The sequence below is a fragment of the Vipera berus genome (genome assembly GCF_964194415.1).
Source record: "Vipera berus genome assembly, chromosome: 5".
In the NCBI taxonomy this organism is placed as follows: Eukaryota; Metazoa; Chordata; class Lepidosauria; order Squamata; family Viperidae; genus Vipera; species Vipera berus.
The window spans coordinates 93,171,690-93,195,560 of NC_138207.1; the positions used below are offsets into that span (position 1 = coordinate 93,171,690).

The 23,871-nt window shown below is 44.5% G+C and overlaps 1 protein-coding gene across 6 annotated transcripts in view; it reads left to right on the top strand.

Moving 5' to 3' along the window:
- The window catches only part of PIK3AP1 (phosphoinositide-3-kinase adaptor protein 1), a 121,592-nt gene that overhangs the window by 12,544 nt on the left and 85,177 nt on the right, over positions 1 to 23,871 (top strand). For 5 of the 6 annotated variants that reach the window (XR_014026683.1, XM_081329586.1, XM_081329587.1 and 2 more), the window contains exons 2-3: positions 11,046 to 11,456; positions 22,962 to 23,113. Coding sequence is in view for 5 of the 6 variants with exons in the window: in XM_081329586.1 (XP_081185712.1) it covers positions 11,046 to 11,456; positions 22,962 to 23,113 (563 nt within the window). In the remaining variant the exon portion in view is untranslated. The remainder of the gene's footprint in view (positions 1 to 11,045; positions 11,457 to 22,961; positions 23,114 to 23,871) is intronic. The other variant, XM_081329584.1, reaches the window with a different exon arrangement.

Below are 23,871 nucleotides of genomic sequence, written 5' to 3' on the forward strand. Positions count from 1 at the left end.
ATGCATAGCTTCTGGCGTTGCATGGGCACAGCAGGCGAATGGCAGTGGCTCGTGGCTTCTGGCATTGTGTTGGGGGGGACATGTGGGGGTGTCACAGGCAAATGGCGTCAGCACACGGTGTCATGGTTCCGATAGATGAAACCAGTAAAAACAGAACTCCAAGGCAGAAAGTTTCCTTAAAGAACATATTTATTGGTGTGAAACCAGGACTGAGGTTCCCTCCCAAAGGTTACAATGTTGCAAAGTTGAACTTCTCACTCCAGCATCATGTCATAAATCACATTCCCCAATGTACTACTTTGGTGGGCTTTCTAACGGATGGCTCAGCCTGTCAAAATCCAGGCAGCAATGACCTTGGTTTCCAGGTGACAATTTTTTGTTTTGTCTAAACTTAAAAGCACACATTCCCCCCCCCCATACTGTGGCAACAGAAAACGAAATAGAAATGGCTTCAGCCAAATTCGTTGCAGTGTTGAGTCGGATCCCTTAAAGAAAGGAGAAATCCTTTAAATGAAGAGTCAGAGTGAGGAATCTCTCCGAGGCTTATGAGGGTGCTTATCAAAAAATCTCTGTATCAATCTATCTGTTTTGACATTGGTACTTTTAACCTAGAGGGACGCGGTGGCTCAGTGGGTTAGGACGCTGAGCTTGTCGATCGGAAGGTCGGCAGTTTGGCGGGTCGAATCCCGAGTGCTGCGTAACAGAGTGAGCGCCTGTTACTCGTCCCAGCTTCTGCCAACCTAGCAGTTCGAAAGCACGTAAAAATGCAAGTAGAAAAATAGGGACCACTCCGGTGGGAAGGTAACAGCGTTCCGTGCGCCTTTGGCGTCTAGTCATGCCGGCCACATGACCACGGAGATGTCCTCGGACAAGCGCTGGCTCTTCGGCTTTGAAACGGAGATGAGCACCGGCCCCTAGAGTCGGAAACGACTAGCACGCATGTGCGGGGGAACCTTTACCTTTACCTTTTACCTTACTTTTAACCTAAGTGGCCTCTGACAGTGGGTAACCTTTCCACTGTACCAAGCATTGTAATTTGCCTTTGTATAGCCTAGAATCAAGAATTTGTTTTATTTCATATTAAGTCTCCCCCTCCACTACAAGGGGACCAGGTGCCTGTCTTGGAGGAGGTCTTAAAGAGGACTCCCTGAAAGATTTCAATAGACTGCAGTGAAAAACAGGATGGACCTTTCCCAAAAGACAAGGGAGTTTTAACTACACTGTGACAGGGTTAATAATCCGAACTATGGAGAAAGGTCCAAGGAATTTTGGTCCTAATTTCTTACTAGGCAATTTGAGTCTCAGATATTTCATAGAGAGATAGACTCTCTCCCCCACACGAAATGGCTTCTGTGGGGCCCTTTTCTTATCAGCCTGCTCTTTGTAAATTTTTGAAGCTTTTGCTAAAGCTTGTTTTGCATTGTCCTAAACAGTTTTCCAGGAAGTCACCCACTGATCTAAAGTTTGAGAAGTGGGAGGGTCCTGCGGGTATTCAGGCATAGGAATGAATTCTCTCCCAGTAGCTATTTTAAAAGGAGTGAGTCCAGTGCTGCTATGTACAGTGTTATTATAAGCCACCTCAGCAAAAGGGAGAAGGTCACCCCAGGTCATTTGTTGGTAATCAACATAACATCTAATGTATTGTTCCACCATTGCGTTTGCTTTCTCAGCCACTCAATTCGTATTCAGATGAAAAGCCGATGATAGTCCCTGTGTGGATCCGATCAGTTTAAGGAAGTCCCTCCAAAATTTTGCAGTAAATTTGACTCTCCTATCTGAAATAATCCATTTTGGTGTTCCGTGGAGACGGTATATATTTTTAAGGAACATTTTGGCTAATTTCTTTGCCGAGGGGAGACCAGAACAGGCTATGAAGTGAGCCTGCTTTGAAAAAAGATCAATAACAGTCCATATTACCATATTTCCTCTACTTTCTAGTAATTCCACAATAAAGTCCATGGCAATCTCTTCCCAGGGTTGGGAAGGGTCTGAAACGTGTTGCAATAATCCAGGAGGCTTACTGGGACGTTTCTTCATGGCTGCACATGTTGCCCAACTTTTCGCATAGTTTTCAACATCCTTTTTCAAACCCGGCCACCAAAATTGCCTCCAGACGAAATGTAAAGTCTTTAGGTATCCAAAGTGGCCAGCCTGTTTGGTATGGTGACTGCGCTGAAGGGTTTGGAGTGTTTCTGGCAAATACAGTTTTGATCCTTTCAAGGCTAGCCTATCTCGATAAGTCAGTATGGTTTTGTTTTTCTGGAACCAGGAATTGGTTTTCAATTCCTCCTTAAGCTTCTTCGTTAATGGGCTATCTGGTTCAGGTGGGTTTGCCTGCAGTTGCCCTCCTGGGGTTATCTTGAGAGATTGACTGTGGTTGTGGAATGATGGAGTTCACAATCTCCTCATAGTGACTTTTATACTGGGACATTCTGGACAGGGTGTCAGCCAAGAAATTCTTTCCCCCTGGGATATACTTTAGTATAAAATTGAAACAGTTAAAATGCTGCGCCCAGATAACTTGTTTGGGAGATAATTTACGGGGGGTTGTCAGTGCCTCTACGTTTTTATGATCAGTCCATACTTCAAAAGGCACCTTGCCCTTCTCAAGGAAATGGCACCAAGTTATCAGGGCCCACCTCACCACAAAAGCTTCCTTCTCCCAAACAGCCCACCTTCTCTCTGTCTTATTTTTTTCTATGTTTTTTCTTTTTAAATTTTTATTGTTGTGAGCTGCCCTGAGTCCTTTGGGAGAAGGGCGGCATATAAATCTAAGCAAATAAATAAATAAATAAATAAATAAATTTCTTGGAACTGTAGGTGCAGGGTTGTAAGTCTCCCTCTTGGTTTCTTTGCAAAAGGACTGCCCTCACAGCTACATCATTAACGTCAGCTTGGATAATGACTTCCTCCTCAGGATTGGGGTGCTTGAGAACAAGCTTGGCAGCAAACAGTCTTTTTAAGTTCTCAAAAGCGGTTTGGCATTCCATAGACCATGATAGGGGCTGACAAGGTTGTGGCTTCCCCCCGTTTTTTCCAGTTTTTAACAGTTCAGTAATTGGCAAAGCTATCTCAGCAAAAGAGGGGATGAATTGCTAGTAGAAATTTGTTAATTCCAAAAAACTTTGAAGTTGTTTGCGGGTTCGTGAGGGTTGCCAATCTTTTACAGCTTTAAATTTGGCTGGATCCATCTCTATTCCTTCATTTGAAATTCTGTGTCCTAGGTAGTCTAAACCAGGGCTTTTCAATCAGTGGTACGCATATCACTGGTGGTACGTCGGCACCTGGCAGGTGGTACACATACAACGGGTTGAAAAGCACTGTAAAAAAAAGTGTAAAAAAAGTGTAAAAGTGGATGAGGTAAAGCAGTGGCAGCATCACACAGGCCTGTGGGAGAGTCAGCTGGAGCTGTGTGAGGTATCGCCAGGACTCTGCTGAGAGCCTTGAGCCTCCCGCCTCTTCCCATTTGCCTCCAGTGTTCCTCCTCGGAGCAGCATATGATTGCCGATAAGTGATTGCAGGGGCTTTGTGGGGGGGTGCAGCTTCTGCAGTTGAAGTGGAGGCATAGGGGGCATGTTGGAGTGCTAGTTGGTTATCCCCCCCAAAGATTCTCTAACCTTAAAACAGCTCTTAGATGGCAACAGTTACCCAGACTGAGGGGTTCAGGACAAAGAGATGCCAGCAATGCTAACTCCCAAGAATGAGGGGCCCAGAGGCAGCTACAAGCAGGGGAGGGAGGGAGGGTCAAAGAAAGGAAATCAAACCTGATTGACAGGGAGCATAGTAATCCTGCCCCTCCTCCACAGAGGGCAGATCCCCATCATCCCCAGCCCAGCAAGTATCTTTCTGCTGCACTGTTGCAGATAAAGGGGTGGGGAGGAGGAGGTAGAAGAAGATGGTTTAAGCAAGCTTAGCAACTGGAATGGGGATGCCCCCCCAAAACAAACATGCTTCGGGGGTAACCTCCCAGCACAACAGAAGTATCCACCCAGCAGACAGGGTGGGGAATAAAAACCAAACAGCCCTCCCCCTGCTGCCAATCCTCAAGAGAAATGGTCACGACAATGAAAACCTCAGACAGGAGGAAGAGCACAGCCGGGCTGGCAGGCAGGTGTCTTGCTCAGCTATGGCTTGGCGGGGGGGAGGGAAGGGGGCAGATTCACCCTCCAAAACACTGCCCTCTCACTAAAGCAGGATGAAAACTCCAAAAAATGACAAGGAAAAAAGGTTTAGGTAGGTGACCGGGGCTCAGGACCCCACGTTTTTAAATTTTTTTGGAGTCTTGGTTTAATGTCATAGTTCTGATAGATAAAACCAGTAAAAACAGAACTCCAAGGCAGAGTTTCCTTAAAGAACATATTTATTGGCTACAAAGTATCGGCACGATCAAAAGTGAAACCAAGACTCCCAAAGGTTACAATGTTGCAAATTTGAACTTCTCACCCCAGCATCATGCCATAAATCACATTCCCCAATGTACTACTTTGGTGAGTTTTCTAATGGATGGCTCAGCCTGTCAAAATCCAGGCAGCAATGACCTTTGTTCATTGTGTAATCTTAAAAGCACACATTCCCCCCTCCCATACTGTGGCAACAGAAAACAAAATAGAAATGGCTTCAGCCAAATTTGTTGCAGCATTGACACATGGTTTCTGGCATTGAGGGCACAGCAGGCGAATGGCAGTGGGGTAGTTTCTGGTGTTGTGGGGGGGTGCAGCTTGTGTGTGTGGGGTACAGCAGGCAAAGGGTGGAGGTGCGTAGCTTCTGGCATTGCATTGGGTGGTGCAGTAGGCAAATGGCAATGGCATGCAGCTTCTGGCGTGGGAAAACTGCCTACTTACTATCCTCTTTCCCAGGTCCTTCCTCCCGACTATCTCTGTGGTGTCCAATTGGATTCAAATTGTTTTGGTAACAGTTCTAATGCTTGATGGGCTCAGCGATGGTCCACATTTCATTGCCATGTTTGTGGCCTTGGGGTGGGCCGGCCAATGTCTCTGGCAGGTACTTGGAGTAGTTTCGGTTTCTGGTATTCCCCTCCTATCTGTTGTCCCCCTCCCCCCAGGATTCATGGCAGTCTAGCATCAGCGAAGCAGTGATGGGGCGAAGCACGATGGCAGCACTATTTGATTCAATTAGTACAGGTAGTCCTCGAGTTATGAATGCAATGGAGTCTGCCCATTCCATTTGTAACTCAAAAAATCAGAGTGAATCCTGTACCGCAAACAAGATCATTCCCTGTTCGTTAAGACGCACACAGCTCGTTAAGTGCTCATGAGGTATTTCATGGTGGGGAAGGCCATGGTGGGGGCCTAGTGATGGAATAGGCCCCCAAGGCCTCCCCAACCCCCTAAGATACCTCATGCTTCCCCCTCCCCTCCTGCCACCCCGGACTCCCCTTGCAAAGATCTGCCTTCTCTCTGCCACTGTTTATTTGCCTTTGAAGGAGAGTTGATGGAAGCTCCTGGGTGCCGTAATATCGCACAAGTTCATGCATACATCTTCTTTTGCAGACAAAGATTCCAGTCTCCCGCTTCCAACCCAGCTGGTGACTGCCCCATTTGAGGGTCACTTTTCTGGCTTTCTGGTCCCAGTCTTTTTTTCCCCCCAATGCCTATCAACCCATTTTTCCAAAGCCTGTCTCCACTAGCTGGCATGACTCGCACTGGGGTGGCAGCCACAGCTGCTGCAGTCTCCAAAGTGGTGGTGGAAGGGCCCAGGTTCATGACCTCACTCTCCGTGCAAACCTCTTCTGCCATGCCCATGGTTATCGAGCCCTGGCATGGATCCACTTTCTCCTCCTTTAGGGAGTCAAAAGTGACCCTCAGCATGTCGATGGCTTGCTCTAAGATCCGGCTAGAACAGGCTGGTCTCTCGTCCTCATCCTTGTTGAGATGGAGCAACCTCCATCTCTTGCTTCCAACCCATTTGGTGACTGCCCTGTTTGAAGGTTACTTTTCTGGCTTTCCGGTCCCAGTCTTCCTTTTTTCCAACACCCATCGACCACCTTGGCTTATTCAGGTGCTCAGTAGCCATGGCTTCGTTGGAGGAACTGGAGGAATACGAGCTGCTGCCCCTTAGGCCAACCTGGGTAGAAGCTTCCCCACCTAGGTTGCCTTCCTCCTTCTCCACACCATGGTTTAACATCATTTGCACGATCCCCATTGTAAGGGTGTTCCTTCCGGGCTGACCGAAAATTGCAGATCCTGCCTAATGTAAGGACCTGCCTCAATCCCTCTTCCCAAGAAAGCAGAACTCCTGGAACAGCTTCATTCTAAAAGGAACTTTTATTAGGAGAAGTTGACAGCAGGCATAGAAGGTAGGATCTGAGGGTTTCCTGCGTGAATCAATAGGTTAAAAGAACAACTGGCAAACTCCACCCCAATAGTCCACCTGGTCAGTTCAAATGAGCCAGTCTCCAGGTGTGAATCCTCTGTGGGAATGGGGTTGATAAGATACTATTCCCAAGGTTGTTAGGCTGTTAGGTCTTTGTTCATGTTCCTCTGCAGCTAGAGATAAGGCAGATAGCCGTAGGCACATTCCATTCTCACTCCAGTCTGGCAGTAAGGGAAATAGATCAAAGAACCGACAGATAGAGAAAAGCGGAGAGGATACATTGTAGCAGCTACAGCCAAATGGAGAGGATACATTGTAGTGCCCCTTCCTCCCAGGAGTATGGCAGAACCTGCAGGAAGATAGAATAAGGAAATCACCCCCCTTCCAATAACTGGGTTCTGACACTGATACCAAAAGGTCAGTTCTCCTGCCGTGCCCCCTGAAAACACCAGAAGTTGCGACCCACTGCTGTTCACCTGCCACAGCTTCTCATGCAACACCAGAAGCTGCGCATCACTGCCATTTGCCTGCTGTGCCCCCCATTTGCCCCCACAATGCCAGAAGCCATGCACCACTGTTGTTCTGCCTGCCACCTGATTGGCTGGCGGCTATTTGTCACATGGAGCCAAAGGTCTAGGAGAAAGGGTGTCTGGGCAAATGGGCCGGACTGAAGTGAGAGGGATGGAGGTCCAAGGACCCATTGGCTGTGGAGAATGGCCAGGGGAGGGCCAATGGAGGAGGAAAGCTGGCTGTAAGTGGGCTTAGTTGTGTCGCAGGAGGCGAAGGAGGCGCAACCAAGGGTCTATGCCTAAACATCCCATTCTGCTGGTATTATGGTACAGCTTACCAGCGAGTTGTCACCTCCTCTGCTGTCACTTTCTGCTCCAGCCTTGCATTCTCTGGTTGGAGTTCTCTTGCCATTGCTGGTTGGAGGGGGGAACTTTACGACCTCCACTCCTCTGAGTGCTGTTTCTCTGGGCTTGGTGGGCTCCTTTCCACCCCTTTTTGGTTCTCGTGGGTGCTGGAGCCTAGCAATGAGCTACCTGATGACCTTCTTTACCATACCGAAAGCATATGGCCCTGTTGTGTCTTTAAATTCTCAAATGTGTCTCCCTTTCTTCCTCCACCACTTATTTGCATCCACTGAGACCATCCAAATGACAGTTTTGCCAAGCTGGTGTCCCCTTTATAATCATTGAGATATTGCTTTAATAGCTCAGTTTTTGATGTTTGATGTAATTCTTGTTCCATTTGCATCTGGATTAGGTAGAACGTAGTAGCTAATATTATTGTTTGATTAGCTGAATCCTCAACATACTGTATTTGAAGGCCTTTGATAGCTTCGCTCTTAATGTTGCTTTCTTCGGGTGTTGTTTGTTTATTAAAATACTATATATTATAAGATTCTTAATTCTATAGTATAATTCAAAGTTTTATTCTAAAAGCTTAATTTTGTTTTCCTTTAAAAATCTAAAACCTAAATATGAAATCAGTTTATATATATATATATTAAGATTCCCCTTGGTCCATCAAAAAAGATTTTTTAAGTTCTGTCCTTACAAATCCCAAAAAAAGACAAGTCTAAATCTTTAAATGTAACTCTCGCCTTCCTTTTGTGCCAAGTATACAAAAGCTGTTTTTTCAAAAAGGAGGGGAGAAAATTTTCAGAAAAGTCCCACAGGCAGGCAGTTAGGGGGATAAGAAAGGAAAGGTCTCACCCAAATACTCCAGATTGCTTTGTTGTGCTAAATGGTGCTTTTGGCTTTCGGCAGAGAATGGCTTAATGATTGGCCATGTTGATGGCCGATCTCTTCTTCTTTGGTCCAAAAGGAGCTGCTCCGGATTCAAGTGGAGGGCTGCCGCCCTTCCACGATCACAGGAGGGCCTCCTTGCGGTGGTCACCCCTCCAGGGTGACTTTTGACCCTTTTCAGGGTCCTCCAATGAAGAAAGATCAGACAGCAGGGAGGGAGCTCTCTCTGAGCATCTGAAAGCACCGCACGAGCAAACCAGAAGCCAAGGTTCAGAACTCTTGAATGTAGGCTGCAACATGTTGTCTTTCTTGCTTGAGGGTTTTGAACTGGTTCATATCTTCTGGTCACCGGGTGAATCTTTGAACCACTTCCTCAAGGCAGCCATAAATCTGTTGAACTGGCGCAGCTTCACAATGACATCATCATGCAGCTTCCCACTTGAAGGCCATAGTGACTCACTGCACTTTGACCAAGTCATTCAGTAGGTCTGCCCTATACTCTTCCATGTAATACCACACGGGTTAGGAAGAAGGCCAACTGTTTCGCATCTCCATTGAATTTCACTCCTAGCACCAATGGATGGTGGTCCCCTCTTCTCGGGAGAGTTACTCTGGTCATTGGTGGAGCCGATCAGGCAATGGCTGGCTGGGCTGCTGTACCGGTGGTGGATCTGGCCACTCCAGGAGGTCTTGAGTTCTCAGCTTTTCAAAAGTGTCCCTCAGAAAATCAATTGCGTGCTCGAGCATTGTTGTGTGGAGGTCTGGTTCATCTGGTATGCGCTCACACACCTCTGTGGAGCTCCAGTCTTGGGACTGGCTCCCGTGGCTAAAAGTTACTCTGGGGGAGGTTTATTCCAATCCTCCAGTCTCCTGACTCTGGTTGACCACCAGGCTTTCCATCGGGAGCTTGCTTCTAGGGTGATGTCTGCGTCTTCTAGCCTGGGGTACTTCCCATTGTCCCTCAGTTTCGATGCAGCTGTCCCCCCCAGTCTCCATCTTCTCCTTCTCTCCTTCATGGTCTGACATCTCTTGCACAATATCCGTGGTAGAGGTGATTCTCCAGGTGGATTGTTACTGCTGATCTGCTTAATTTTGGACTTGTCCCAAAGTCATTAGGAAGAAAGAGCTTTGACTGCGTTCGTAGTAAAGAGCCAAACGGTTATAAGTTAGGGAAAAGCCAAATCTGAGATTTGCATGTGAAAACTGCCTACTTGCTTTCCCTTTTCCCTGGTCCTTCCCCCGCATTATTTCTGTGGTGTCCAACTGGACTCAAACAAATTGTTTTGGTAACAGTTCTAATGCTTGGTGGGCTTGGCGATAGTCCACATTCCATTCCCATGCTTGGGGCTTTGGGGTATGCAGGCCAATATCTCTGGCAGGCACTCAGAGTAGTTTCATTTTTTGGTCTCCCCCTCCTGTCTGTTGGCCCCTCCCCCCAGGGTTCATGGTAGTCTAGCATCAGTAAAGCAGTGATAGGATGCCAGCACTATTTGATTCAATTAGTACAGATAGTCCTTGAGTTACAAATGTAATGGAGCCTGCCCATTCCATTCATAACTCAAGGATTCATAGGAGTAAAACCCGTACTTTGAACGAGATCATTCCCTGCTTTTGCCCACACATTCACTAATCGAATGTGTGGTTCATTAAGTGCACATGAAGTATCTCAGGGTGGGGAAGGCCATGGGGGACCTAGTGAAGGAACAGGCCCACAAGGCCTCCCAAACCCACTACAATACCTCATGCTTCCTCCTCCCCTCCTGCTCCTCTCCTCTCTGCCGCTGTTTCTTTGCCTTTGAGGGAGAGGAGAGTTGATGAAAGCTCCTGGGTGCTGTAGTATCGCACGAGTTCAGGCACTCATCCTCTTTTGGAGACAAAGCTCCCAGTCTCCGTCAGGTCTCTGTCAGGTCTCTGTCCAGGTGAAAAGTGTTTGAGCAGCTATGGGAGGGCGCGGCAGTCTTAACTCTCCATTCAGTATCAGCCTGGCAGGATCAGGTGTGGGGTGGGAGTGTGGGGCTGCAGCCGAACTGCCTATTCAATATCAGGTCAGAATCCAGGCACAGAGGCAACAGAAGGGAGGGTGGACAAAAAGGTTCATAGGTTTTTTAAAAAAAACTGTCAGAGTCCCTGTCTGCTACCCCACCCCCCACCTTGCACCTGAATTGCTGTTTCCAAGTGTCTTATTTGCATGCAGATAAAGCTTTCAGTCTCTGTCTGGGCAAAAAGTGTTGAGGGCTATGGGGCACTTGGAAACCAAGTGATTCACTCCTTTCCAAGTGTCTCACAGGCATTCAAACACTTTTCACCCAGACAGAGACCTGACAGAGGAGATTGGAAGCTTCGTTTGTGTGCAAATGGGATGCTTGGAAATGGAGCAATTAGCTCAATTTCCAAGTGCCCCAAGTGCCCCATTTGCATGCAGATGAAGCTTCCAGTCTCCATCAGATCTCAATCCAGGTGAAAAGTGTTCCAGCGATGGCGGAAAGGAATTGGGAGAGGAGGAGCTGGAGACAGGAACCGCAAATACTTTTCACACCAAGAAAGAAAGTTTCTGGGGTCCGTGATCTCACGAGAGTTCAGGCATCCATTCAGGCGAACGTGGATGGGTGCCTGAATTCATGTGATATTATGGCACCCAGGAGCTTCCATCGACTCTCCCTCAAAGGCAAAGAAACCACAGCAGAGAGGAGACAGATGTTTGCAAGGAAAGTGAGCAGGATGGGAGGGGGAAGCAGTTGTGGGAAGCGGGGGGGGGGATAGGGTGAACGTTGCAGAGCCTCTGAAGTAATTCGTAAGAGCGAACAACTACCGTGATGCTGCATCATTCGTAATTTTGGGACTTGCTCATAAACTCTAGGAGGCACTTATTGCGTAACTTCAAACGGGCACTAAGTGAACGCTCATAACTTGGGGATTATATTAAGATCCCATTTGTAAGATCAAACTTATTTTACTTTTCAGCAGAACAACACTCTGATGCTTACAAAGTGCTGATTGTATATGGAAAAGATGCTAATGAATGGTGTCAGTATCTTCAGAGTCTCTTGCACTCATGCCAAGAAATTCAGAGCTATAAAGTGGAGCATAGAACTGCTATTTCCATGGAAGAACAGGTTCTCTTCAAGAACAGCAAGTGTATAATTATTCTACTGTCATCTGAATTGGTACAGTGTTTCTGTATTCCTGCTGTACTTCAGAGTCTGCAAAATGTTCTACAACCTCCATCAAAAGTGGTGAAATTTTTCTGTGGTGTTTCAGCATGTGAGAATTACGATGAGTTTTTCAAAGACTGGTTTCAATGGAAAGAGGTTACCTATGATGATGAACCAGAGACCTATGTTGATGCAGTCATGAAAGTTATTTCAGAAGCAGGTAAGGTGCTATCTTTTTAAAAAAATGTCTCCACTCCCCATTCTGGGTATGGCTTTTGTATAGTATCATTTATTTTTGTTCTGTGAACTGCCCAGAATCTATTAGAGTTAGGTGGTATTTAAATCAAATCAAATCAAATCAATAATTAAATATAGTTAGTTAACTGTTTACCTGGAGACTTTTTCCAGACTTTCGTCTTGCGTTGTTTTCTAAACCTTCCTTGAAAAAAAGGCTTGCACTTTTTTGTATTCAAAATATTTAACTTTGCATACAATTGTAAATTCAAATAACTGATGCTTTTTTCCTTGTTTCATGTGTTATAAATCTGATAGTTTGGTGTAGTGGTAAAGATAGCAAGCTAAAAACCAGGAAACCTGAGTTCTAGTCCCACCTTAGGCACAAAGCTGGGTGATCATGGACCAATCACTCTTTCTCAGCTCTAAGGAGGAGGCAATTCCAAACCACTTCTGAAAATAGTTGTCAAGAAATCTCAAGGAAGGTGTCCAGGCATTCTCCAAGAATTGAATAGGCATGATTGAATGGAAGAAAAAAGATATTATAAATATATTTGGCTGCAAAGGAGAAAAATTATGTGAGTAGCAGTTGGGGGCCACTGTCTTTGGATAATTTAATAGCATGCAACTTTGTTAAATTAGATGCTTCATCAGGGTTATCAATATTACATGTTACAAAATTACATAAGTTTTGAATTGCAGAAATTGCTTTCACTTCTGTAATTTTTTGTATTTTTATTTGCATAGGATCAATGAGATTCAGGATTACCCTTTGAAAAAAGCTCAACTACTTACAATGCATTCAGAAAGTATTCAGACCCCCTTCACTTTTGTCAAGTTTGTTATGCTGCAGCCTGATTCTACAGTTGTTGAAAAAATCATTTTTTCTCATTAATCTGCATTCAGTACCCCATAATGACAAAGGGAAAACAGAATTTTAAAAATGTCTGTAAAATTATTAAAAAGAAAAAACTGAAATATCACATGGGCATAAGTATTCAGAACCTTTGTAACAATATGTGAAATTTAGCTTTGGTGACTCCCATTTCTCTTGATCATTGCTGACATGTTTCTACAGCTTGATTGGAGTCTACCTGTGGTAAATTAAATTGATTGGACATGATTTGGCAAGGCATTCACTTCTCTATAGAAGGCCTCACAACTGACAATGCATACTGTAGCAGAGCAAAAAGGACAAAGGAATTTATAGACATTTCTAAACTTCTGTTTTCACTTCGTCATTATGGGGTACTGAGTATAGATTAATGAGAAAAAAATGAATTTCAATAACTGTAAAATCATGCTGCAGCATAACAAAATTGTCAAAAGCGAAGGGGGTCTGAATACTTTCTGAATGCACTGTAATTACTAAATAATTAATGTGCTCTACAGCAGGGCTTTTCAACCTTTTCACCCATTGTACCACTTTTAGGATAAGGCAATACCACGAGTTGCCCAGCAAGGTGTCAAAAACTTGACCAAAAAAGGGGAAAAATGATAAAGTACAGGTAGTCCTCAACTTACAACAATTTGCTTATTGACTGTTCAAAGTTACAATGGCACTGAAAAAAGTGACTTATGACCATTTTTCACACTTACGACTGTTGCAGCATCCTCAGGGTCATGCGATTTACATTCGGATGCTTGGCAACTGATTCATACTTATGACATTCACAGTGTCCCAGGGTCATGTGATCAATGGCCGGGGGTGCATGGCCAGCTTGATGTCACTGGTGTCAGGGGCACTTGTGCGGGCCTGGGCAGGACTGGGGCGGATCTGAGGGTCTCCGGTGGAGGGGGTTGGGACCGGGCTGAGTGCTGGGGCATAGTCCATTGGAGGAGCTTCACTGAGCCTCAGCCCATGCAGGGGGCCCCTGGACGGTGGCACGGACTGCCTGGAGCCCTGGGCAGTGGAGATCAAGCGCCCAGCCTGGCCCTTGAGCTCCCATGGCACTAGGACCCCACAGCCCTGCCTACCCTAGCTGCACTTCCCCAAGGGGGTACCCAGCTGTGTTTACCTCCTCAAGCCTACTGCTTCTGTGCTCGCTCTCCTTGGCCAGTGTTAATAATAAACAAAAAATAGAATGTGCAGAATGCCTTATTCAAAGCTGGCAATGCACAGAGGATAGTGTACTGGGACCTTTAAGAGGCAAACAGTAAAAAGCAAACTAACTTGAGTTGTATATTTTTACTCAGACAATATAACACAATATAAATTTTTGTACAGTTTCTGCTTTAGATTTTAGGAGGTAACAAAAACCATATCTGCTATAATGATCTTGTATGCTTAATATGTAGCAAGCCCCCCCTAAACTAGGTTTCATAGGGCCAATTATATCAGCAAAAACCAATTCTAATGGAGCATTAGTCTTAAAGCCACCTAGCCTATTGGCTGGTGTTGCCTTACTCTTTTCTCTACTGCAAACGTTGCATTGTAGATATTTTTGACAAGCTTTCACTTTTATCCCTGTAGATAATTCTATTGTTTTCCTAAGAGCATTATAGTTTATATGACCCAACCTACGATGCAATAAATGAATGCAGTTATCATGTGGTTTTTGGTTCACACATGTATTGGCCATCATTTTATGATTGCAGTGTAGAATGAACAAACCATCTTTCAGCTTAGCTACAGCCTTCACATTATTCTTTTCAATAAGCCATTCCTCCCCTAGGAAAGTCACTTTGAACCCTGCTTTAACTAAAGCTTTAACAGATAGTAAATTATCATTAATTTTTGGAACATAAAGCATATCTAAATTTTGCTTAATAAAAGAACAATAAACCTTACCCTCACCAGAGGCTTTTATTTTCCATCCATTAGCCATAGTTATGTACCTGTTACTATAAGCTATCTTTTCAAAACGTTCTTTTGAATTAGTGATGCATTGGGTAGCCCCACTATCAATTACCCATAAATTGTGATTACTGGTTGTTGCTGCATCAGACACAGCTACATTAACCACTTTCTTTCCCTTCCTATGGCTTTCGTTCTTCTGCTTGTTTCCTTTCTTACAAAACTTTGCTATATGTCCTTTCGCCCCACAGTTATAGCACTTCTTTGCCGTGTAAGCAGCTGTAGTATGCTCCTTCTCCTGTGGTAGCGGCTCTCTCAGCTGATCTCTTTCAATACGTCTTCTGTACTCTTCCAGTAGTCTTCCAGTTATTGATGATAAAGTTAGTTCATCTTTAGACAGAACCTCAAGTGATGAAACAAACGCATCGTAGCTGTCATCTAACGATGACAAAATGATGTAGACCTGATGTAACTCAGAAAAAATGAGCTCCTTCTCATGTAGCTCCAAAAGGGTTGACTTCATAAAGTCTAGGTGAGCTAGCATGTCTCCATTCTTTTCCAGACGAGCCCTAACAGCTTCCTTGTGAGATGTATGTGTGCACCCACACTGTCACGAACATACAGCTTCCGTAACGTGGTCCAACAACGAGCAGCAGGCTCTTCACCACTACATGGACAAGCTGTTGGTCACCTAGTGTTAGCCCAATTAAGCACAAAGCTTTTTCATTATCTCTATGAAAAGCTGCGATTTTCTTCTCGTCATCCTTGTCATCTGGATCCCAGGCAGTCACATCAGGAGGATCGTTAACTACGCCCCATAGACCTTCTTTTCGCAACAGCAAACTACATTGCGTAGACCAGGATACGTAGTTTGACCCATTAAGCCGAGTTATGCAGAACGGAGTACCACGCATAACCAATGTTAATAATAAACAAGAAATAGAATGTGCAGAATGCCTTATTCAAAGCTGGCAATGCACAGAGGATAGTGTACTGGGACCTTTAAGAGGCAAACAGTAAAAAGCAAACTAACGTGAGTTGTATATTTTTACTCAGACAATATAACACAAAACAAAAAACACAATTAAATATAGTCCAGTTTTCAATCCAAGGTCAGTAATGTAAAATCACACTTGAATAACAGTTCAGGAGTAAACAAAGTCAAAGTCAAAAAAAATCCTTACCAGTTACAAGTCAAATATCAATACACACAGTAACAAGTCAGTCAGAGAAAAAACACTAGAGAGAGAATAAATCCAACATCTGAAATTCATTTATGCTGAATAGGATTAGCCACACCCTTAGGCCATTTCTCTTCTTAAAGGTACACAACCATATTATATGTATTTCACCCAAACCATGTTAGGACTTTAATTCCTAACAGCCAGGTTGCTCATGATGGATGCAGGAGGGCAAAGTGCGTGGGTCAGAGAGAGGCCCACTCCTTCTCCATGTGAGGAGACCTGGCTTTGTAACCAAAGCATCCTCAGCAATAGGATGGGAGACCACCAGGGGATGGCAAAATGGCAACAGGGCTGCTGGTGGCCAAGTGCTAAGGCAGGACTTCCCTCAGACCCTCCCTCCCTCTTATTCCAATCTCTCCTTCCTTCCTTCCTTCCTTCCTTCCTTCCTTCCTTCCTTCCTTCCTTCCTTCCTTCCTTCCTCCCTCCCTCCCTCCCTCCCTCCCTCCCTCCCTCTCATTCCCATCTCCTTCCTTCTTTCTTCTCTTTCTTCCTGTTTCCCTCCCCTCCTTCCTTCCTTCCCTCCCTCTCTCTGTGCCAGGAAGGGACGAGGGGAGGGGGAGAGGTTGGCAGCACTTCTCTCAAAGAGTAAGAGAGTTGGAAGAGACCTTTGAGATCTTTTGTCCAAGCCCCTGCTCAAGCAGGGGATGTATACCATTCCAGACAATGGAATGTCCAATCTCTATTTAAAAGCCTCCAGTGATGGAGCATCCACAGCTTCTGAAGGCAAGCCTTTTCACACTGGTTAGTTGTTTTCACAAATCCTTAGTTCTAGGCTGGTTTTCTTCTTGATTAGTTTCCACCTATTATTGCCTTCTGATGCTTTGGAAAATAGGTTGACCTTTTCTTCTCTGTGGCAGCCATCAAATATTAGAACATTGCTATCATGTCACCACCCCTAGTGCTTTTCACTAAGTTAGAGACACCCAATTCCCACAAACATTTGTCATATGTTTTAGCCTCCAGCCCCCTAATTATCTATGTTTACCATCCATTTAGACCAGATGGTCTTCCTGGTTTGGTTTATAGAACAGTGGCCATGAGCAGAGCCTTCTCAGAGATAGCACCCCAATTATAGAATTATAGAACTTTCTTCCAAGGAAAATATGAACACCCGTTTATGTAGGCATATGTAGAACAACACCACATTTTATGGTCAAACAGCACTAAGTAAATTACTACTAATATTTTTCTTTCTTAAAATACACACTTTTAATATTGTTTTAAGCAGTGCTGGTGATGTTTTACAATAGCTGTCTTTGAGAGTTTTTTGTAAACCATCCTGGATTTCTCAGAAACATTTAATTTTGAATTAGAAGTGGATTTAATATATTAGGCAGAAAAAACAAATATTTAAATACATTAAATCCCACAGACCTAGACTTAGGTGCATGCTACAGAGAAAATAAGTCATTGCATTTCTAGCCAGCATACCCACAGGATTATGGGAACTGTGGTCCATGAGACCCAAAAGACATTAGTTTGGGTAAGGTTGGATTAAATTACAAAAGAGCAGATGAGAGGAAGTAGAAGCAAGAAACTTTCTATGCCTCTGGCAAAATAATTGGGGGGGGGGAGTTGACTCTTAACTTCCCATTCAATCCAAAGAGTTCTATGATTTTAGGGAGGGGAGGTAGCAGAAATAGACCACAGAGCCAATCTGCGAGTTTGCTTTCTCGCCTGCCTCCACATCACCTCCCCAATGTAGCACATGGCTCCAAGCCATCTCCCCAGAATAATTCCATATATTTCTTTCGGGCCTCTTACTTTCTGAGAATCACAATGCTTTTCATTTCCCTGCTGGCTCAATCTCTCTGTGTCTCTCTCCCACACACACAAAAACTCCCCCTGTGTTCTCCCCCTTCTCGCCCTTTTCCTCCAGCTGCACCTGAACAGAGTGGGAGGAGGTTAAAAAAAAGAGAAGGGGAGAAGAAAGAGGGAGGCTCCCCTTTTTTGTAACACCTCAGCTTCCTCCTTTCCCCTCCTGGCTCGCTCTTGCTCTCTCTTTCATCAGGGCTTCCCTAGCCCCAGGACACCTGTTTAGCTTCCCCTTCACTCCTTTTTATTATCTCAACCTCTGAGGGGATCGAGAGGGGGCCTTCCTTCAACTACACTTCCTGAGTTTGTCTGGTTTCACGGGGGGGGGGGGGGGAAACTGTCTTCTCCTCAGAGCCACCCAGGCCAGTTTTGTCTCAGGGAAATGCGCAGAGTAGCCAAGACGGGGGGGGGAGGGGGGAGAGCTTGCTGCTTAAGGAGAAAGGGGGCACAATTACTGGTGCAAATGATTGGAGGTTCTCACCCCACTTTCGCTTCTTAGTCAAATTTGTTTATGCAGAATTGACATTTAATAGTGCTAATTGCACTCCAATTAAATTGCCCTGATTTCAGAAAGGGAAGCAATTTTCATGCTCTACATTTGCAAGAAAAAGTATGTGAACCCTTTGGGATTATGTGGAGTTTTGCATGAATTGGCCATAAAATGCGCTCTAAACATCATGTAAGTCACAACAATAGAAAAACACAGTCTGCTTAAAATAATACTACACAAACATTAGCTGTTCTCATGTTTTAATTGAACATAAGATGGAAACATTCACAGTGCAGGGTGGAAAAAGTATGTGAACCTTTGGAGTTAATAACTGGTTGACCCTCCTTTAGCAGCAATAACCTCAACCAAACATTTCCTGTAGTTGCAGATCAGACCTGCACAACGATCTGGAGTAATTTTGGACCACTCCTCTGCACAAAACTGTTTCAGTGTAGCAATATTCTTGGGATGTCTGGTGTGAATCGCTCTCTTAAGGTCATGCCACAGCATTTCAATCGGGTTGAGGTCAGGACACTGACTGGGCCACTCCAGAAGGCGTATTCTGTTCTGTTGAAGCCATTGTTTTGTTGAATTACTTGTATGCTTTGGGTCATTGTCCTGTTGCATCACCTATCCTCTGCGGAGCTTCAGTTGGCGGACAGATGGTTGTACGTTTTCCTGCAAAATATCCTGATAAACTCTGGAATTCATTTTCCCATCAATGACAACAAGCCGTCCAGGCCCTGAGGCAGCAAAGCAGCCCCAAACCATGATGCTCCCTCCGCCATGTTTTACAGTGGGGATGAGGTTTTGATGTTGGTGTGCTGTGCTGTGCCTTTTTTTCTCCACACATAGTGTTGTGTGTTTTTCCCAAACAACTCAATTTTGGTTTCATCTGTCCACAGTATATTTTGCCAGTAGTGCTGTGGAACATCTAGGTGCTCTTTTGCAAACTTCAAACGTGCTGCAATATTTTTTTGGACAGCAATGGCTTCCTCCGTGGTGTCCTCCCATGTACTCCATTCTTGTTCAATGTTTTCCTTATTGTAGATGTGTCAACAAAAATGTTAGCATGTGCCAGAGATTTCTGTAGGTCTTTAGCTGACACTCTAAGATTCTTGTTTACCTCATTAAACAAGAAGTTGGTGGAGCAGTGGGCTAATGCCTCCTTAAGTAACACCAGCTGCCTGCAATTAGTGCAGGTTCGCATCCCACCAGGCTCAAGGTTGACTCAGCCTTCCATCCTTCCGAGGTAGGTAAAATGAGGACCCAGATTGTTGGGGGCAATAAGCTGACTTTGTAATAATGCCGCTTGGGGTGTGTGTGAAAGCCCTAATAAGCAGGCATATACATAGAATGAAGGCTACTGCTAAGCTTGTAAGCCGCCCTGAGTCTTCGGAGAAGGGCGGGATATAAATGGAATTAAAATAAATAAAAATAAATAAATAAATTAAGCATTATGCACTGTGCTTTTGCAGTCATTTTTACAGGACGACCACGCCTAGGGAGAGTAACAACAGTGCTAAACTTTCTCCATTTGTAGACAGTCTGTCTTACTGTGGACACATGAACATCAAGGCTTTTGGAGATACTTTTGTAACTCTTTCCAGCTTCATGCACGTCAACAATTCTTGATCGTACGTTTTCTGAGAGCTCTTTTCTGCGAGGCATGGTTCACATCAGAGAGTGCTTCTTGAGACCAGTAAACCCAAAACAGGTGTGTGTTTTTAAAGAGCAGGACAGCTGTCAGCAACACATCCAATATCATCACACTGATTGGAGTCAAGGTTGACTCACTCCTGGCTCCAATTAGCTCTTGGAGAAGTCATTAGGCTAGGGGTTCACATACTTTTTCCACCCTGCACTGTGAATGTTTCCATCTTATGTTCAATTAAAACATGAGAACAGCTAATGTTTGTGTAGTATTATTTTAAGCAGACAGTGTTTTTCTATTGTTGTGACTTACATTACATTCAGAGCGCATTTTATGGCCAATTCATGCAAAACTCCACGTAATCCCAAAGGGTTCACATACTTTTTCTTGCAACTCTATGTCTGGGTTTGGAAGAAATTGTTTTATATTCACCTCTTTATAAAGGGAGGAAACACACGGTGCAGCAGAACTGGACGAGGAGAGGTCCGGCAAAGCGGGGAATGGCCGGGTGTGATGGGCGAGGCTGGGAGGGGTGGGATGGGGCAGGGTGAGGCAAATGAGCTGCACCTACTGCTGCAAACCACCCAGCCCCTGAGCACTCGCTGTTTCCTGTCCATGCACTGGGAGGGCACCCAGCCGGGTTGGAGTGGGCTGGGGCTGGGGTAGGCCCTGGGGGCAAATTTGGGTCTTCCCCAGCCCAGCCCCGGCACCTGCTGCTTTGGTGGCTTCATAGACAGAGCTTCTCTGTCAGAGAAGAGAACTTTGCAGCTCTGCCTACAGAGCCACCAAAGCAGCAGGTGGAACTCGGAGGCTTGGGGAGGGAGGGCGCTGAAGTGGACGGTCCGGCCATTGGCAAAAGAGCAACGCATCTGAGCAGAAAGCAGCCTTGGAACAAGTGGGGCAGGTAAGGAAAGAAATCCTCACTTCCCCCAGAAACTGCCTTTCTTTCCTTACCTGATTCCCAGCCCCATGCCGCTTCTCTTTCACGATCCGCCCCTGCCATGTGCAAGGAAACAAAGGAAGGGGTTTTTTTGGGTGGGGGGGGGAAAGGTAAACCAATAAATTCCAACTTTGCATCCATGGAATCCTTCCCAAGCTTTAGGTTTATGTTGAGTGCCCATGACACTCGCACAAGTAAGCCTCAAGAGCTCGAGCTGCTGCACTTTGTATTTGTCCACTCTGAAATGAGCCTGGCTGAAGCCGATCTTTGTCATTCTAAGTTGCCACATAGGTTGGGGTGGGGAGGGGAAAAGAAAACGAAAGCATGCTAGACTAAATACGGAGCGGTTCCGTGGGAATAAAGGTCATTCCCACATGTGCTGGAAGGAGGAGCAAAGACAAGTTGCAGAGCCCACCAATTATTTTCATTGGGTAGCATTACTTATAGCATAATAGAAGGGAGGAGAATGTTATATTTAGTTACATTCAATTTCTAGGGAAAAATTTAGAGTTGGTTTCATTTTTGACTGTGCCAATATTATGTATCCAATAAATATTTGCTTTGAGGAGACTTCAAACCTTGGAGTTCTGATTTATTTGGTTTCATTAGTCGAAACCTTGACAGTATTATTTGAAGCATCAGAATGCATTTCAAAAGTAGCCCCATGTGCATTATAGTAATCCACAAGAGAGGTGACTAGGGCTTGAGTGACCAAGTGCAGGCAGTCCTAATCCAGGAAAAACCACAATGCAGAACAGTGTTTCCCAATCCTAAACTCCATAACTGGCCCTAAAGGATACTATGGTTGATGGTAGAAGTCAAAGAGAGGCAGGATAGCTGCACTACCATGATTCTACTCTCACCAGGGATCATCCATAAGTGCGACCAATGCAGTCTCTGTCTCATAGTTGGACCTGAATCCTGACTGAAAGGGGTCTAGGAAATCTATTTCATCCAAGATTCTCTGAAGTTGCCAAGCAACCACCTTTTCTAAAAACGGGAGATAGGAAACTGGACAAAAATTTTCAAGGCAGGTGGAAAATTTTACAAGACAGCAAACTAGGCCCTCCTTAAAAGGCTTGGGGAATGTCGCCTCTTGCAGTGAGGAATTTATCATTGCATATTCTCACTTGCTGGGCTCCAAGATCACTGCAGATGGGGACTGTAGCCAAGAAATTAAAAGACGCTTGCTCCTCAGGAGGAAAGCCATGGCAAATCTAGACAACACACTAAAAAGCAGAGACATCACCCTGTCAACAAAAGTGTGTATAGTCAAGGCTATGGTCTTCCCAGTTGCAAGGTCTTCAACACCCCCCTCCTCCTCTGAGTCGTCCGACCCAACTGCTGAACCCACAGGCTGACCCTGAATCACAACAGCTATGGTCTTCCCAGTTGCAATGTATGGCAGTGAAAGTTGAACCATAAAAAAGGCTGAGCGCCAAAGAATTGAGGCCTTTGAACTGTGGTGCTGGAGAAGATTCCTGCGAGTCCCTTGGACTGCAAGGCGATCAAACCGGTCAGTGCTAGAGATCAACCCTGACTGCTCTTTAGAAGGCCAGATCCTGAAGCTAAAACTCAAATACTTTGGCCACCTAATGAGAAGGAAGGACTCACTGGAGAAGCACCTAATGCTGGGAAAGATTGAGGGCAAGAGAAGAAGGGGACGACAGAGAATGAGGTGGCTGAAGCAGTAGCCTAAATGGACTCCAGAAGATGGTAGAGGACAGGAAGCCCTGGAGGAACATTGTCCATAGGGTCGCGATGGGTCGGACACGACTTCGCAACTAACAACAACATTCTCACTTGCACACCACCATCCTGGAGGCTTTTACCAAGCAGGAGGGACAAGGGTCTATTTGACAGGTGGCTGCATTGATAGCATTGAGGTCCCTGTCCACTTCCTTAGTCGTGAGTTATGGTTATGTCATTTTTCAGAATTTCTCCATAGAAATGGAGAAAGCATTCATAGAATCATTCCTACTCTTTCCTTTAGCTTATTGACATCAGTTCTCTTAAAATCCAGGACACTAATCTGTCTATCTGTGATAGAATGTGCACCTGCAGCAGCAGAGAGGATTTGCCAACTCAGAGCTTTTCTGGAAAGCGACCCAGATTAAGAGATTGTGCATAATATTATTATCAATATGATCATTTTGTGTGTTATATGTTTGTGTGTGCTTTCAAGTCAGACTTGACTCTTGGTGACTGCCTGGACAATTCCCTTAGTAAGACTTTGGAAGTAGCTTCCCATTATCTCCTTCCTAGGGCAGAGAGAGTGTCTATGTGTGCCCACCCCCTCAGTGTCCAGGAGTATCATGCAGCTGACTTTGTGTCTAAGGTAGGACTACAACTCATGATCCCCCGGTTTCTACTCTTGATACCTTAACCTCTATACCAAACTGGCTCTCCATGTGATCATTATTGAGTTTAAAGTAATATTTCTTTTTTCTTATATAGAATGCATTTAATTTTTAATTTATGTTCTTTTTATGGAATTTCCCAATAGCCAAACAATTTTCAGAAATCATATTAATGTTTATGCTCTTCTTAGATTCCATTTGTGATTCAGTGGCTGATGCAAAGATGGAGGATGCTGGGAGTCTACAAGCGTCATACAGTTTTCCAGGCTGTCAGGCATATGAACCTTTAGTGACCAGATTAGAAAATCTTGTTGCAGTGCAGCCTGATCGTATACGCTGTGGGGTACAGTATATTTTACTCCTTCAAAGGTGATCTGATAGAACTGGAAGAGAAATCATGCTCTGCAGTGTATATAGCTTAATTATAACACAGTTATTCACAAACAGACATCCTTAACACTGCTAGGCAAATTTTTGAGTTGGATTATGTAGATAAGAAAATGTGTGATATGTGTAATTGTATTCTGTGAGATATTTTCCTTTTCTTGGGCAAGGGATGGTGAACCTGCAACCAAATACTCTTGAACCAAAACTTTAGCAGTCCTAGCCAGCATAGACACTGATTACGGATACTTAATTAAATCACAGCTCACAACATTTAGTGGACTACAGGTTCTCTATCCCTGCTGTATTCTTTTTACTATGCATTTCCTTTTTCTATTTCACATTGTTATCTGGGGTCTTACATGAGTTTATTTATTTATTTATTTATTTATTTATTTATTATGAGACTTGTATGCCGCCCTATCTCCCAAAGGACTCAGGGCGGCTAACAACAATAAAATACAAATAAATACAAATATTAAAAATGAATTAAATTGTGTCAAAGTCCCACTAAAACCAATAAAAACATTTAAAATCATAATTAAAAACCCTATTATCATCAGTCCAGGTTTGATTTGAATTTGAGTTTTGTTTTCTGTAATTCATCCTATGGGGGAGGGAAACGAAGTATATTGATGTTAAAGTTCTGCTCAGACATAAATATAATGATTTTATATCTTTGTGGCTGCACATTTGGCCTAAATCTACCAAAAGGAT